This window comes from Nothobranchius furzeri, chromosome 3 (assembly GCF_043380555.1).
Source record: "Nothobranchius furzeri strain GRZ-AD chromosome 3, NfurGRZ-RIMD1, whole genome shotgun sequence".
NCBI lineage: Eukaryota > Metazoa > Chordata > Actinopteri > Cyprinodontiformes > Nothobranchiidae > Nothobranchius > Nothobranchius furzeri.
Genome location: NC_091743.1, coordinates 5,922,471 through 5,939,215, shown reverse-complemented (window position 1 = coordinate 5,939,215; position 16,745 = coordinate 5,922,471). Strand labels below are relative to the sequence as shown.

The following is a 16,745-nucleotide window of genomic DNA, read 5'->3' as shown; positions in this document are numbered from 1 at the left end:
GGTGCTAGGCCATTCAAGCCTTAAAAACAAACAATACATTTTTAAAACGTATGCGATAGTGCACAGGAAGCCAGTGGTCTTGCTAAAATACGAGTGATGTGTTGCCGACGGCCCGTATTAGTCAGAAATCTTGCTGTCGCATTTTGTATCAGCTGAAGGCGAGATAATGCGGCTTTTGAAATACCCAAAAGAATTGCATTGGAGAAATCCAACCTTGAGGTGATGAAAGCGTGAATGGTTGTCTCGAGGTGGTGCCGATTCAGAATGGGTTTTAGTTTGGAAAGACGTCTCAGCTGATAAAAACATGATTTAACCATGTGATTAACATGAGAGTCCATTTTTAGAGCCACATCCATTTTAATTCCAAGATTAACAATTGTTTGACTAATTTTAAAAGGAAGAGCAGAAAAATCAGAAGCGGAGGGAGACGAGCCATTAGGAGTAAAAACAATAAACTCGGTCTTAAAATCATTCAGCAGCAGAAAATTTGCTGCCAGCCAGTCTTTAACCTCACTCAGGCAATCGAGTGGCTGGATGGAGGTAAAAGTCTTCAAGGGAACATACATCTGGTAGTCATCCGCATGAAGATGAAAGTTGATGTTGAACTTCCTAAAGATCAGTTCCAGTGGAAGAATATACAGGTGCTGGCCAGTAAATTAGAATATCATCAAAAGGTTGAAAATATTTCAGTAATTCCATTCAAAACGTGAAACTTGTACATTATATTCATGCAATGCACACAGACCAATGTATTTCCGATGTTTATTACGTTTAATTTTGATATTTATAGGTGACAACCAATGAAAACATCAAATCTGGTATCTCAGAAAATTAGAATATTCTAAAGGCCAATGAAAAAATGTTTGTTTCTCTAATGTTGGCCAACTGAAAAGAATGAACATGAAAAGAATGTGCATGTATAGCACTCAATACTTAGTCGGGGCTCCTTTTGCCTCAATAACTGCAGTAATGCGGCGTGGCATGGACTCGATCAGTCTGTGGCACTGCTCAGGTGTTATGAGAGCCCAGGTTGCTCTGATAGTCGTCTTCAGCTCCTCTGCATTGTTGGGTCTAGCGTATTGCATCCTCCGCTTCACAATACCCCATAGATTTTCTATGGGGTTAAGGTCAGGCGAGTTTGCTGGCCAATCAAGGACAGGGATACCATGGTCCTTGAACCAGGTGCTGGTGGTTTTGGCACTGTGTGCAGGTGCCAAGTCCTGTTGAAAGGTGAAGTCTGCATCCCCATAAAGTTGGTCAGCAGCAGGAAGCATGAAGTGCTCTAAAACTTCCTGGTAGACGGCTGCATTGACCCTGGACCTCAGGAAACAGAGTGGGCCAACACCGGCAGATGACATGGCACCCCACACCATCACTGACGGTGGAAACTTTACACTGGACCTCATGCAACGTGGATTCTGTGCTTCTCCGCTCTTCCTCCAGACTCTGGGTCCTTGATTTCCAAAGGAAATGCAGAACTTGCTTTCATCAGAAAACATAACTTTGGACCACTCAGCATCAGTCCAGTCCTTTTTGTCCTTGGCCCAGGCGAGACGCTTCTTGCGCTGTTTCTTGTTCAAGAGTGGCTTGACACACGGAATGCGACACCTGAATCCCATGTCTTTCATGAGTCTCCTCGTGGTGGTTCTTGAAGCGCTGACTCCAGCTGCAGTCCACTCTTTGTGGATCTCCCCCACATTTTTGAATGGGTTTGTCGTCACAATTCTCTGCAGGGTGCGGTTATCCCTAGAGCTTGTACACTTTTTTCTACCACATTTTTTCCGTCCCTTCGCCTGTCTGTTAATGTGCTTGGACACAGAGCTCTGCGAACAGCCAGCTTCTTTAGCAATCACCTTATGTGTCTTGCCCTCCTTGTGCAAGGTGTCAATGATTGTCTTTTGGACAGCTGTTAAGTCAGAAGTCTTCCCCATGATTGTGGTGCCTTCAAAACAAGACTGAGGGACCTTTTAAAGGCCTTTGCAGGTGTTTTGAGTAAATCAGCTGATTAGAGTGGCAGCAGGTGTCTTCTATATTCAGCCTTTTCAGAATATTCTAATTTTTTGAGATACCAAATTTGGAGTTTTCATTAGTTGTCACTTATGAATATCAAATTTAAATGTAATGAACATTGGAAATACATTGGTCTGTGTGCATTGCATGAATATAATGTACAAGTTTCACGTTTTGAATGGAATTACTGAAATATTTTCAACCTTTTGATGATATTCTAATTTACTGGCCAGCACCTGTAAATACTAAATAAAAGGGGGCTGAGAATAGACCCCTGTGGCACGCCCCAAGGAAGAGCAGCAGAGGGAGATGACCAATTGTCCATCCTAACTCTAATAGACCTGTTGTCAAAGTAGGAGCAGAACCAGTCAAGTGAAGATCCCTTAATGCAGACCAAATTCTGAAGGTGGGACAATAAAATGTCATGGTCAACCGTGTCAAATGCAGCTGAGAGGTCCAACATCACCAAGGCAACATGGGAACCGGAATCAGTGGCTAAAATAATATCATTAAAAACCCTGATGTGAGCGGATTCTGTGCTGTGACATTGTCTAACACCAGACTGAAATTTATCCAGGACCCCAAAATTGTTCAGATGAGGCATAATTTGATTATAAACAGCCTTTTCCAACACTTTTGACAAAAAGGGGAGCTTTGAAATTGGGTGAAAGTTCCCGAGGACAGTTGGGTCTAGGCCAGATTTTTTCAATAGTGGTTGAAGCACGGCATGTTTAAAAAAGGAGGGTATAATTCCCAAAACAAGGCTGGAGTTAATAATGTTGAGCACATAAGGGACTACCACTGGAAGAACCTTCCTGAAGAGTCATCAGGACATCCTGATGGCTTCATGGAAGATATTAATCTCTCCAGGGCAGGCAGCGTGATCGGCTCAAAATGGTCAAAGCATCCGGTACAAACAGATACGGGTAGCAGAACATCTCCAGGGGAAATTATTAGACTCCTAATATTGGAGACTTTGTCTAGGAAAAAACTTAAAAACTGTGAGCAGAGATCATCTGTGATTGCAACCGTTGGAGAGTTATTAGTTGACAAAACTGCATTTAAGGTTTAATATAAAACCCTCTGGTTCCCAGAATGGGTAGTAATAATGCTGGCGAAGTATTTATTTTGTAGAATTCCTGACTACTCTCTGATATTCATCTAGCGCATTTCTAAAAAGTTCATGGGAAATGGACAGTTTATCCTTCTTCCATCTGCGTTCACACCTTCTGCATAATCTTCTGAGTTCATGTGTGTGAGAATTTAACCAAGCGTCGGATTTTGGCTTAGGGCCTCTAACCTTTAAAGGAGCAACGATATCCATCCCCATGAGGCAGGCTGAGTGAAAAACTCGCAAAGCATCATCCGGATTGGTGTAAAATAGGGGGGAGGCCGGCAGTTCAAAGAAAGAAGAATAAAATCTGTCTGCTGTAGCCGGGGTAATAACCCGTGTCTGGCGCAGCACCACAGGCCTTTAACCAAAGCTCACCAGACAATAAAAATCAAATAAAACTGGAAAATGATCAGAAATGACAGTTTCGTCAACAGACAAATTATTAACATTTACCCCATAAAAGATCACTAAATCTAAAATATGAGACTGGTTATGGGTAGGAACCGACCCAACCTGCTTAAGGCCAAAAGAATCAAGTGTGCCAGTAAAATCTTTCACAAGGGGCTTGGCAGGACAACAAACATGAACATTAAAATCACCCATAATCAGGACTCATTCGTATTTTGTTGTTATTTCTGCCACAAGTTCTGACCATTCTTCAATAAAGTCCTTATTGAATTTAGGGGGGCGATAAACAAGCACACATAGGACTGGATGGGTTTTACCCAGTTCGAAAGTAATCAGTTCAAAACTATTGATGATGGTGGGTAAGGATACCATCTTGCAGGGGATATTCGCTTTAAATATAGTCAGCAATCCTCCCCCACGGCCCGAAAGCCTGGGAGAGTTCAGCACCGAGCACCCAGGAGGAAGAAGTTCAGTTAGTAGAGCGGACTCACAGGGGGGGATCTAGGACTCCGCAATACAGAAAATGGACTTGTCTAATTACTGGAAAACCTGCTTTTGACCTCTTCATATCAGACGCCGCGCCAAGACATGAAAAATGACTCAGAAACAACAAAGACTCTGAGAGTATCTCTGAACACGTTTAATTCACGAGTTTAGAGCACTTTCTTCTCCGTGCTCACTCACGCTTGTTTTGGTGGTTTGGGCGCGCTCCACACATGCTCCAGATCTGCGTTAAAGTCCTGCCTCTGCTTGATTGACAGCAACAGGCAGATTCCTCCAGTTTCTTTTATAAGATTGAAACTCAAAACGGGAAACTGTAAATAATGCGGGACATGAGTCTTAAATTGCGGGACACGTGAAAAGTAATGAAAATGCGGGGCTGTGCGGGACATCTGGTCACCCTAGCTGTAACCGTAGTATCATTTGGAGAAGTGGGGACACAGATTTGACTATGTTACACATGTCTACATAACACCATGTATTGATGAATCACCATTGTCAAGATCTTCATCAAATAGTGGAAATTCCTCACTAAACTCTTGTTTTACCACAGATTCAAGGTCAGCATCTTCTGTTTTATCTGTTAGGTTTAAATTGTGTCACCAACTTGTAAGGAAACTTTCATAAAGGAAGCTGCCATGTTTGTTATCAGAATTAGCTCCACCCACTGACTTTTATGGGTGAGGATGACAGAAAAAAATTGATGAACAGACCATGAAACAATGAATTAAATCATGAAATAATTACATATGATTTATTAAAATGAATTGATTTTTCTATTGACACAATCTATTAATTTTATAAAAAAATATTTAAGCTGAATATTTTGGGCTTTATCTATTTATTGAATTGTACCACTTTTGCCTCTCCAGCTGAATCAATTTCTTTATATTTGATATTAAAACGGATTGATAATGCAGGGGGTTATAAAATTTAGAGTACATTACATTCACAGACAGAATCAGGATTATTTAATTTCATATGTATTTATCCTTTCATTATTCTAACAATATATATCAGTAATAGTGAAACCTTGAACCGTCACCTTATCATGAAGGAGGAGTTTGAGTGCCCTAATGATACTAGGAGCTATGTTGTCTGGGGCACGTTGTGCCCCTGGTAGGGTCTCCCATGACAAATTGGTCTTAGGTGAAGGGTGAGACAAAGAACAGTTCAGAGGATCTTTCATGGACGTAAATTCAAAGAGTCGGAGTACTCGGCCTGGAGGGTTACCGGGGTCCCACCCTGGAGCCAGGCCTGGGGTTGGGGCCCGTGAGCGAGCCCATGGGGCCCGCCCGGGCCCAGCCCGAACCGGATACATGGGCTCATCCAACTGTGGACCCACCACCCGCAGGAGGAACATGAAGGGTCCGGTGCAGTGTGGATCTGGTGGCAGACCGAGGTGGGAGCCTTGGCGGTCCGATCCCCGGACAAGGAAACAGTTTTTTGGGACATGGAACGTCACCTCGCTGGTGGGGAAGGAGCAGGAGCTTGTGGCAGAGGTTGAGCGCTACCGGCTAGATATAGTCGGACCCACCTCGACACATAGCATTGGCTCTGGAACCCAAGTCCTTGAGAGGGGGTGGACACTCTCCTTTGGTGGAGTTGCTCCAGGTGAGAGGCGGAGGGCTTGGGTTGGCTTTTTGTTAGCTCCAAGAATCTCTGCCTGTGTGTTGGGGTTTACCCCGGGGGACGAGAGGGTATCTTCCCTGCGCCTTCGGGTCGGGGAACGGGTCCTGACTGTTGTTTGTGCTTATAGGCCAAATATCAGTTCAAAGTACCCACCCTTTTTGGAGTCCCTGGGATGAGTGCTAGATAGTGCTCCATCAGGGGACTCCATTGTCCTGCTGGGAGACTTCAATGCTCACGTGGGCAATGGCAGCTTGACCTGGAGGGGTGTGATTGGGAGGAATGGCCCGCCTGATCTGAACTCGAGTGGTGTTTCATTATTGGACTTCTGTGCAAGCTGCAGTTTGGCCATAACAAACACCATGTTCGAACATAAGGATGCCCATTGGTACACTTGGTACCAGGGCAGCCAAGGTCACAGGTCGATGATAAACTTTGTAGTCGTATCATCTGACCTGCGGCCGTAGGTTTTGGACACCCGAGTGAAGAGAGGAGCGGAGCTGTCAATTGATCACCACCTGGTGGTGAGTTGGATCAGATGGCAGGGGAAGATGCCGCGTAGACCTGGCAGACCCAAACGCATAGTGAGGGTCTGCTGGGAACGCCTGGCAGAAGAACCTGTCAAGACGGTCTTCAACTCCCACCTCTGGCAGAGCTTTGGCCACATCCCGAGAGCAGTGGGGGACATTGACTCCGAGTGGGCCTTGTTCCACTCTGCGATTGTTGAGGCGGCCATTGCTAGCTGTGATCACAAGGTGGCCGGTGCCAGTCGTGGTGGCAACCCCCGTACCCGCTGGTGGACAACAGAGGTTCGGGGAGCCGTCAGGCTGAAGAAGGAGGCCTACAGGGCATGGCTGGTCTGTGGGTCTCCGGAGGCAGCAGACAGGTACCGGATAGCCAAGCGGGGTGCAGCAGTGGCAGTTGCCGAGGCAAAATCTCGGGCGTGGGAGGAGTTTGGTGAGGCCATGGAGAAAGGCTATCGATCGGCTCCAAAGAGGTTCTGGCAAACTGCCCGGCGCCTCAGGAGAGGAAGGCAGCAACTTGCTCACACTGTTTACAGTGGGGATGGGGAGCTGCTGACGTCAACTGGGGCTATAGTCGGACGGTGGAAGGAATACTTTGAGGAGCTCCTCAATCCCACCTACGCGCATTCTGAGGAGGAGCCAGAGCCAGGAGACCTGGGGATGGACTGTCCAATCTCGGGGGCAGAAGTTGCTGAAGTAGTCAAACAACTACACAGGGGCGAAGCCCTGGGGGAGGATGAGATTCGTCCTGGGTATCTCAAGGCTATGGATGTGGTAGGGCTGTCGTGGTTGCAACATTGCGTGGTCATCGGGGCAGTTCCTGTGGAGTCACAGACGGTCACTGCCGTCAGAAAGTCCCCATCTTTAAAAAGGGTGATCTGAGGGTGTGTTCCAACTATAGGGGGATCACACTCCTCAGCCTACCTGGAAAGGTCTACTCCAAGGTACTGGAGAGGAGGGTCCGATCGATAGTTGAATCTCAGATTGAGGAGGAGCAATGTGGTTTTCGTCCTGGCCATGGAACTGTGGACCAGCTCTATACCCTTGCAAGGGTGATGGAGGGGGCATGGGAGTTTGCCCAACCAATCCACATGTGTTATATGGATTTGGAAAAGGCTTATGACCGTGTCCCCAGGGGCACCCTGTGAGGGACACTCCAGGAGTATGGGGTGGGTGGCTTTTTGTTAAGGGCCATTCAGTCCCTTTACCAGAGGAGCGTGAGTTTGGTCCGCATAGCCGGTAGTAAGTCGGACCTGTTCCCGGTGAGGGTTGGACTCCGTCAGGGCTGCCCTTTGTCATCGGTTCTGTTCATTACCATTACGGACAGAATTTCTAGGCGCAGCCGTGGTGTGGAGTGTGTCGAGTTTGATAGCAGGAGAATCTTGTCTCTGCTTTTTGCGGATGATGTGGTCCTCCCAAGCCCCCACAATGCCGCTCAGAAAATGGTCCCATCCCGGAAGTAAGAAAAATTGCAGTTCCACCCTCATCCGCTGGGGGCTGGTGCCAGAAGCGAGCAAATCCTCATTGACTCCCATGTTAAAAATGCCGATTTCACAGCAGAAATAAACATGTTTACAGCCTGGTGCCAAAACATGTTTTTCGTCTAAATTATCTAGTTTATACTCATGACAACTCTGAGGGGGGTGAATTTTTTTCTCACTCTTCTGTTTAAGTGTATTGAAAGCCTAAAATTCTGTATAATTAATGAGCATCCGACACACGTGACCGCCGCCTCAGACCCACGTGACCACAGAGCTAGCTCCGTGGAAAGGCCTCAGTACAGCCTCGGTCTGGCTTGGAAACTGCTCCGGCATTTTGAGTCTCTGTGTTTGTGTATTCTTCTTTGGATATTATTGGTGCAATTGTTGGACAAAATGACTTGCAGTGGTATTAATTGCACTAATAGAGCGTCCAAGGAGTCTCCACTTCATTTTTTTCGGTAAGTTAAAATCTATATTCGTATTTTATGTCACTGCTACCTTTAAACTAGCTGAGTTTACCGAAGTAGCTAGCTAACTATCAGTTTAACATGTAGCATGTACTGTTTAACCATGAAATTTAAATGTAAAATACGGTAAAATAATTAATAGGGCATATTTAGATGGGTAATAGGGTAAAACCCAGTGCATTTAAGATAAAAATGGGTTGAAATATGACGGAGCGCTAAGAGGGAGACTTCTGTGTCCATTCTTCCATCCGGTAATCCCCAGCGGTCAGGCCGGGCAGCCTGGACGATCCGGCGCCTATTTGCTGCGCCTAGCTGCTGCGCGGTCTGACCGCTCGTGGAGTTTTTCATGTCTGACTTTAACCGCATCTAATACTGTATTACGGCGTGAGCGCAACAGCGACAACTTAATATCGATGTGTAAGCAGCCTGAGTGGTAGGGTGTTTTCATCTGAACCCTCCAGCAGGCTATGCTGCACTATTGACGTGTTAGCGCGCGGCGCTAACAACTTAGCAACGTGACATGTCTCTGAGAAAGCGTAAAACACGGACGCTTCTTCTGAAGCGGAAAATAACACCTCTTCTTAAGCAGAGCAGGATGTCGCCTCGGCTCGTTCACGGCCGAGCCGGACTGAGCTCGATAACATTGACCAAGCACAGCCACTGGGCCGTTGTAGCTGCCACCAGGCCTGCTGAAGGAACTCCAGCGGGTTTCATCAGACTCGTAAAGTTTCTTGTTTTTGCTGGGGATTTCTGTATTTTACCGCTCCCTCCTGCAGTCTTCCCCTATTAAAATTTAAAATGTGTAACTTTATGTATTGTGATGAATGACTAATATTCATGTTAAACTGAAACGTTAGGCATTTAGGGGGAAAAAACAAAATAATAAACATTATACAGATGTCAAATAAATCAAACTGTAATTAAACTATATATTTTCAAAGTCATATAGACAGCATGATGGTTTGTGTGATCCGCGCGGTTTCACTTACACCCCTTTAATGATCAGGCTGTTTTTTATTATTTTTATCAGCTGATAGCAGTTAAAATTATGGTAAAAAATAATTTTATCTGTTTTTGATAACTTAATGCCCAGGAAGAGCATCTTCCTGGGCATTAAATATAACCCAAATGTTTTATTATGAGCAGATCTGATGAAGGTTTAGACAAGCAGTCTGCAAAGTAAAACTTGTTTAGAGTCCAAACTCTTACTAAAGCTTTTGAAAAGAAAAAATGGTTGAATTTTGAGAAATATCCACAACAGGGGAGCGAGACCTCTGAAAAATGTATATTTTCTCTGAATTCATAGAATAATGTGAAGATTCTGGGAAAAGTTGGGATTCTGAGATTAAAACGTAAATCTTTCTAATCATAATTCTGGCAGTTTTTGTGTCCTTCTGCTGTGGAAAGTCGTGCAACATGAAGATACTGAGAAGATGCTTACAACCTGTATTTTTATTCCATCCATAAATAAAATCATGAGCTATTTTTTTAATCCAAATTTGATCCAAAGGGCCATCGTTGGTTCCAGACCCGTTCTAGAACATTCCTCTAATCTTAAAGTCATCATCAGTTTCTTCCTTTTAACAAATATTTATTTGTTCAAATATTTAATATTTATAACTGGAATATTTGTTCCTCCCTCTCCCACTGCAGTTAGTCCTGTCCTGCAACCCTGTTTTTGCAGATTAGTGAAGCCAACCATCACTAACCGGGGGGTGGTTTTGGACCCAGAGATGCGGATGGACTCCCACATTAGCCAGGTGGTTAGATCCTGCTTTTCCCGGCTTCGCCAGCTACCAAAGATGAAGTCCATCCTGAAAGACGTGTCATATTTTCTCCCCAAGCTGGACCTGACCGTCATGTATCGGTCCAAAATAGTGTGATGATATTGTGTTTTTGTACATAACAGACTTTTTAACAGACAAATTTGTCGCATTCTCCTACACCTCTTCACGGGCTCGCCACAGTAAATATTCTATTTGGCAAGAGATAAACTTTATTGTATTTATCCTAGTGAATCTATAATTAAACGGGTAAACTAGTAGTAGCACATCCAACGTCAAGGAAAATAAAGTGTTATTATCAGGAGAGGGAGCTAGATTAAATGGTTAGCGACAGTGTTCAAGCCAATGGCCCCCTCCATGAGGCCACCACAGCTCAACAGAACATCGTTGTAGCTTCTTCTGGGGAGAAAAACACTTAGAGAGAAAATAAAGTTAACAGCTGAAATAATACAGTTAAAGAGCAGATTGTAGAAGAAAGAAACCCCTGGGTTAAACTGGTCTGTCTACTGCATAATGCTGAACTCTAACATGTGTCCTCAGGGAAGGACCTGATTGGTGTCCAGAACCTGCTGAAGAAGCACCAGGCTCTGCAGGCTGAGATCACAGGTCATGAACCTCGCATCAAGGCTGTCACCCAGAAAGGAGAGACCATGGTGGAAGAAGGTAGAGCAGGTCTGGTCCTGACATGTTTCTGAGGTGTCTGCAGGTTCTGGCTCACTTTTTTTGGGTCCAGGTCACTTCGCTGGTGAGGAAGTGAAGACTAAACTGTGGGAGCTTCATGGACGTTGGGACACGCTGAAGGCCAAGGCGTCCCAGAGGAGGCAGGACCTGGAGGACTCTCTGCAGGCCAAGCAGTACTTTGCGGATGCTAATGAGGCCGAGTCCTGGATGAGGGAGAAGGAGCCCATCGTTGGAAGTCCAGACTAAGGGAAAGACGAGGACTTGGCCGAGGTATGGAAGTCCCTTCCTGAGAAACTCCAATCGCTTTTCTTTGCTCTCTTTCCAGTCCTTCATAATTAGTGTTTCTGTATTTGGCATTTCCTTCGGTTGTCTACCAGACGTCGTTGCTCGTTTAAGCGTCTCATGGGTTAGGAGTAGAAGTGCTGGCCTCGCACAGGAAGTGATGACAAACGTGTTCCCGTCGCTCTTATTTCAAACGGTTTACAAGCTGTGATGTGTGTTCCCGCTGCAGAGCAGCCATGACACGTGGCAGCCGGCAGAAGGCTCACGCTTTTCCACTAAACACCCGCAGAGCTACGTCTGCGGTGAACTGAGCAGGGTTTGTTTTACGGTGGCGGATCCGATTGGACCATCGCTGCGAGAAAGCTCCACTTGTGTCAGACGAGCTGAAGGTTCTGATGTTCTGCTCCACAGGCTCTCCTGAAGAAGCACGAGGCCCTGATGTCGGACCTGTCGGCTTACGGCAGCAGCATCCAGGCCCTGAAGGAGCAGGCCCAGTCCTGCAGGGTGAGTTCAGAATCCTCGGCCCGTCAGAACATTCTTATCCACCACGTTCTAACACCAGACCTGTTAACCCGACAGCAACAAGGTGATCAGCAGGTGCTTTTGTCCTGCAGGACCTGAAGGCCAATGAGTCCCGCCTGAGGGACATCAACAAGGTGGCATCTGAACTGGAGTCAGAAGGTCTGATGGCTGAGGAGGCTCCTATGGTTCAGGCTCAGGTGAGCGTCACCTGTCTGCAGCAGCTGGTCCCTCTCACTTCCTGGTTTAACTCTGCTCGTCTCTGTTTGTAGCAACAAGAACATCTGGGTTCTGCTCCTGGAAAGGTGCGTGTTGTCCTCCGCCTCCACCAGAACCAGACGTGGTGTTTATGTTACCACTCATTTGTTTGTTTGTTTACAGGATGAAGCCGACTCTAACACGGCGTCACCCTGGAAGGTGAGTTCATTCAGCTGATCAGAGGTCACCTCTGATGGCAGCAGTCACGGCCGACCGTGCTGACATCACACAGGAATTCAGGTGACCCGGCAGGCACCAGGTTTTGGTGAAAGTGGGGACATGTCAGCTGGTTGCCATGGCTAGTTATCTTTATGCATCTGTATGACTGCTGACTGGTGTGTGTTTCCTGTGACCTTTGACCTCAGACCGTACGGTTGGGCGTTCAGACGACGGCTAACTTTAATTCCATCAAGGTAAGAGGAAGCTCTTCCCTTCCTGTCTGAGCGATCCGTCTCCAGGTTTCTTCGTCCGGCGTCCAGCCCGCTGGCGTCCACCTTCATCTCACCTTCATCTCATCTCACTTCATTTATAGTGCAATACTTTCACATTATCATTTTCCCACACTTCTGTATACCTGTATTTTGTTGTTTTTCAATAAAGAATGACAAATTATTTAAGTTTGGTTTTTGTTGCACACAAATATATATCTGTAAAAAATATCTACAAAGCTAATGTTTACATAACAAGTATGATTGGGTTTTGCAATACGGCACTCAAGTTTATTTTAGTAAGATTTTCAAACCAAGTAAAGTTAGTAAAGAACACATTTCTATTGTCTGCTAAGAAACTGTTGGGATTTAAAATGGGCCTGTTGTACAAATAACTTGTAAATGATTATTCCTCACTTTTGTCTTAACCAAAGAAATTCAAGTAATTGAGCAAAAACATTTATTTTTAACACTACAGTTTATAAAACAGGGCGCAAAGTGTCGGCACATGTATGTATGTCGATGGTCCGCCCCAACCAAACCAAGAGACACAGACGTCAGGGAGGCCAAGGTTGTCTCTGCAGCTCTCTGGGCACCACGCCTCACTCAGCTGTCTCCAATGATCCAAATGGCTATGGAGAAAAAATAACAGGTTTGGCCTAGCTGTTTAAAGTACAAAACCATTCATGAAGTGGTCAAGACAAGTACTTGGAACTTACACGCTGCGTTGTGTAGCTGATGTTGGAGACACAGGTTGCCATGGTGACCTTTTAATAGATCTAAGAAAAAAATGTAATAAAAGAATGAAACTTAAAAACTCCCAGACCTCATGTCATATTTACTCATCAGCTATGTCTGATTTGTTTGGATCACAGTGAGTTACACTAATTCTAATATATTTTTATTTCTATTATACATACATACTTTTTAACTGTTATTTTCACATGACTGTTATCAGGCTCTCTTGTTCTGGCTCTGATGATAACTCTGTGTCTTCCAGTAAGTTATCTTGTGCTTACTTCATCTGTATAATGTCTCTTTACTTTTGGTAAATTGTACTGAGTCCAGAATAAAGGCTAGTTGGCTGTACAAGATACAAACAAGTATTACGTTTTGGAAATATATGAAACACCGCCAGCATCTGTTAGAGCCTGTGGCGGGGTGCTGAGGGCCGGCTCCAGCCCAGGAATGAGCTCTCCACGCCGGCCGGGAGGGTTTGAAACACCGCCATCCTCTCCTCTGCTGGCTGTAAATTCTGTTATGGTTACCGGTGCTTGTGTTGCAATGTGAAACGCTTGGTCTCAGATTTTGTAAGAAAGATAATAAAATGTCCCCCCAAAATACGACTTAAATATATTTTCTCTTCTTCATGATACATTTAATGGCTGGTGCGACTCAGGAGTGATAGCGCCAAAAAAAACTACTGAAAACTTGCTCAAAGCAAAATGTTTTCATTACGGAAATAAATTATAAACTTACCGATTTAAAACTTTTTTAATACAGGTACTTCTCACGAACAGGCGCAGAAAACCTCCACCTAAACTCCGTGTAAGGTTCAGGTCGATGGGTGTTCCAGTTAGCTCCGGTTGGGTTGAAGCTAGGTGGCTACATCCGTTAGCTCGGCTCCCACCTCCGCTTTAGCTTTGGGTTAGCCAGGGTTAGCTTCAGGTTAGCTCGTAGCTAGTTCGCCTGGGTGTCGTCACTCGAGCCCAGCCTTACAGCCACACCCTCAGCGCCTCCTCTCTTCCCTTTTATGGAATTGTCTGGGCTGGACGGAACCTGTGACACGGTCAAAATGGCGGTGGTGGACACCTCCCATTATGGACAGATAACGTGAAATTGAAGCCTATGGAATCGAATTGTCCAGTATATGTACAGTCTATGGGTCCTCCTAGCTTCATCCAGCTCTGACCTTCAGCTCTTGCTGGGTAGGTTCACGGCTCAGTGTGAAGTGGCTGGGATGAGGATCAGCACCTCCAAATCTGAGACCATGGTTCTCGACCGGAAAAGTGTGGCTTGCCAACTCTGGGTCGGGGGAGAGGTCCTACCTCAAGTGGAGGAGTTTAAGTATCTCGGGGTGTTGTTCACGAGTGAGGGTAGGAGGGATCGGGAGATCGACAGGCGGATTGGTTCAGCGTCTGCAGTTATGTGGACGCTGAGCCGATCTGTCGTGGTGAAGAGGGAGCTGAGCCAGAAAGCCAGGCTCTCGATTTACCGGTCAATCTACGTCCCAATCCTCACCTATGGTCATGAGCTTTGGGTAATGACCGAAAGAACAAGATCGCGGATACAAGCGGCCGAAATGAGTTTCCTCCGTAGGGTGGCCGGGCTCAGCCTTAGAGATAGGGTGAGGAGCTCGGACATTCAGGAGGGACTCGGAGTAGATCCGCTGCTCCTCCAGATCAAAAGGAGCCAGTTGAGGTGGTTTGGGCATCTGGTCAGGAAGCCTCCTGAACGTCTCACTGGGGAGGTGTTTCAGGCATGTCCTGCCGGCAGGAGGCCCCCGGGTCGACCCAGGACACGTTGGAGAGGTTACATCTCCAGTCTGATCCGGGAACACCTTGGGGTCCTGCCGGAGGATATGCTGGAGGTGGTCGGGAAGAGGACGGTCTGGAGCTCCCTAGTTGGGATGCTGCCCCCGTGACCCGGACCCGGATAAGCGGAGGAAGACGACGACGACGAACCACTTGGCCCTTTAGGTGCAGCAGCAGCAGGGTCCTCATTCTCTCCAGATAGCACTGAGGAGATGAGAAAAGGTGAACTCACTATACAATGAAGTTATTCCACTTACAAGCGATCATTGGCAGCTGATTCATCTGAAAGGACATGTTGGGTTATATTTTGGTGACCTAATTCAGTATCCATTTTGCTTGTATGGTGTCTGTCTGAGATATTAACTCATTCACTGCCACTGACAACTAGTCATCATTTTAAATCCAACCGTTCACTGCCAATGACTAAAGTCGTCATTTGCATTTTTTTACTCATCAGCCTGACAACGGGAAGAGTAGCACCCTTTCCGGTAAATAAATAAAAAATTACCGGACTTTTCCGAGCTTTCGGAAACACTCAGACTTAGTCTGAAAGAGTGGTTGTGAACAAAATTCGTCACACCACTACTGCGCGCACCTGCTTAGCTTAAAACGAACACAGTGTTACGTTTTAGTCAAGAGAGCAGAAGAAGCTTGCATTTGAACACCGCAAAATATAGCTTAACCGGCTTAAGTCAACGCTAAACCAAGCCCCCACAATGCGGCTCAAAAAGTGGTCTCAACCCGGAAGTACCAAAAATTGCAGTTCCACCCTCATCCACTAGGGGCTGGTGTCAGAAGCGAGCAAATCCTCATTGACTCCCATGTTAAAAATACCAATTTTACAGCAGAAATGAACATGTTTACAGCCTGGTACCAAAACATGTTTTTGGATTAAATGATCTAGTTTACACTCATGACAACTCTGAGGGGGTGACTGTTTTTCTCACTCTTCTGTTTAAGTGTATTAAAAGCCTAAAATTCTGTATAATTATTGAGTATCCGACACACGTGACCGCTGCCTCAGACCCACGTGACCACAGAGCTAGCTCCGCGGAAAGGCCTCAGTAGAGCCTCGGTCTGGCTTGGAAACTGCTCTGGCATTTTGAGTCTGTGTTTGTGTATTCTTTTTTGGAAATTATTTGTGCAATTGTTGGACAAAATGACTTGCTGTGGCATTCATTGCACTAATAGGGTTAGGGTTAGTCTCCACTTTATTTTTTTCAGTAAGTAAAATTATATTTATGTATTTTAGGTCACTGCCGAGCTGAGCTTAGATTTTAACATGTACTGTTTAACCATGAAATTTAAATGTAATAGGGTAAAACCCAGTGCATTTAACATAATGCTACTTTAGAAAATGGGTTGAAATATAACATGTTGGTGGAGCTGGGTTCCGACTATCGGCTTGTGGAGCTCTCGGGAGACCGATGTTTTCTACCCGGTTCTCCCCTCCCCGCAGCCCGGCGCATCTCTGTCTGATCACGGCTTTTGTCTGCGGCACGGGCTGCTGGCTGGTTCTCCCCGCAGCTCGGCACATCTCTGTCTGATCGCGGCTTCTGTTTGATGCGCGGGCTGCCGGCTGGGTCTCCCCGCAGCGCAGCGCATCTCTGTCTGATAGTGGCTCCTGTCTGCTGCGCGGGCTGCCGGCTTGTGGAGCTCTGGGATGGAAACCTTTCCACCCGGTTCTCCCCAGGGGCAGCTCTGCGCATCTCAGATTGCAGCGGTGCTTGTCTGCTGTGTGGCTGCCAGCTTGTGAAGGTCTCTGAGACCTCTGTGTTCCACCCGGTTTTACCCAGCGGTCAGCCCGGCGTATCTCTGACTCAGAAGCTCTGGTGTTGTGCACAGTTAACTCCAGTTGTAGCTAGGTTGCTACCTCCGTTAGCTTAGCTCCCACCTCCGCATTAGCTTTGGGTTAGCTTCAGGTTAGCTTGTAGCTAGTTCGACAGGGTGTCGTCAGTTCATCCCAGCCTTACAGCCCCACCCTCAGCTCCTCCCCTCTTCCCTTTTACGGAATTGTCTGGGCTTGACGGAACCTGAGACACGGTCAAAATGGCGGTGGTGGCCACCTCCCATTTTAGTACAAAAACGTGTTATTGGAGCCTAAGGAAACCCATTGTCCATATAT

At 46.1% G+C, this 16,745-nt stretch overlaps 2 protein-coding genes across 7 annotated transcripts in view; one reads left to right on the top strand and one right to left on the bottom strand.

Moving 5' to 3' along the window:
- Nucleotides 1–16,745, bottom strand: part of ptpdc1a (protein tyrosine phosphatase domain containing 1a) — a 101,287-nt gene that overhangs the window by 60,163 nt on the left and 24,379 nt on the right. The window lies entirely within an intron of this gene.
- Nucleotides 10,824–12,270, top strand: LOC139068827 (spectrin alpha chain, non-erythrocytic 1-like). The gene is made up of 6 exons (XM_070549147.1): nt 10,824–10,869; nt 11,293–11,385; nt 11,496–11,600; nt 11,673–11,705; nt 11,782–11,817; nt 12,024–12,270. Exons 2-6 carry the CDS (start codon nt 11,320–11,322, stop codon nt 12,099–12,101), a joined length of 318 nt encoding a protein of 105 aa, XP_070405248.1. The 5' UTR covers nt 10,824–10,869; nt 11,293–11,319; the 3' UTR covers nt 12,102–12,270.

Coding starts and splice junctions, on each gene's coding strand:
- LOC139068827 (XM_070549147.1), top strand. CDS start 11,320: ATGTCGGACCTGTCGGCTTACGGCAGCAGCATCCAGGCCCTGAAGGAG. Junction 11,601..11,672: donor CTCCTATGGTTCAGGCTCAG/GTGAGCGTCACC, acceptor CTCTGTTTGTAG/CAACAAGAACATCTGGGTTC. Junction 11,706..11,781: donor TGGGTTCTGCTCCTGGAAAG/GTGCGTGTTGTC, acceptor GTTTGTTTACAG/GATGAAGCCGACTCTAACAC.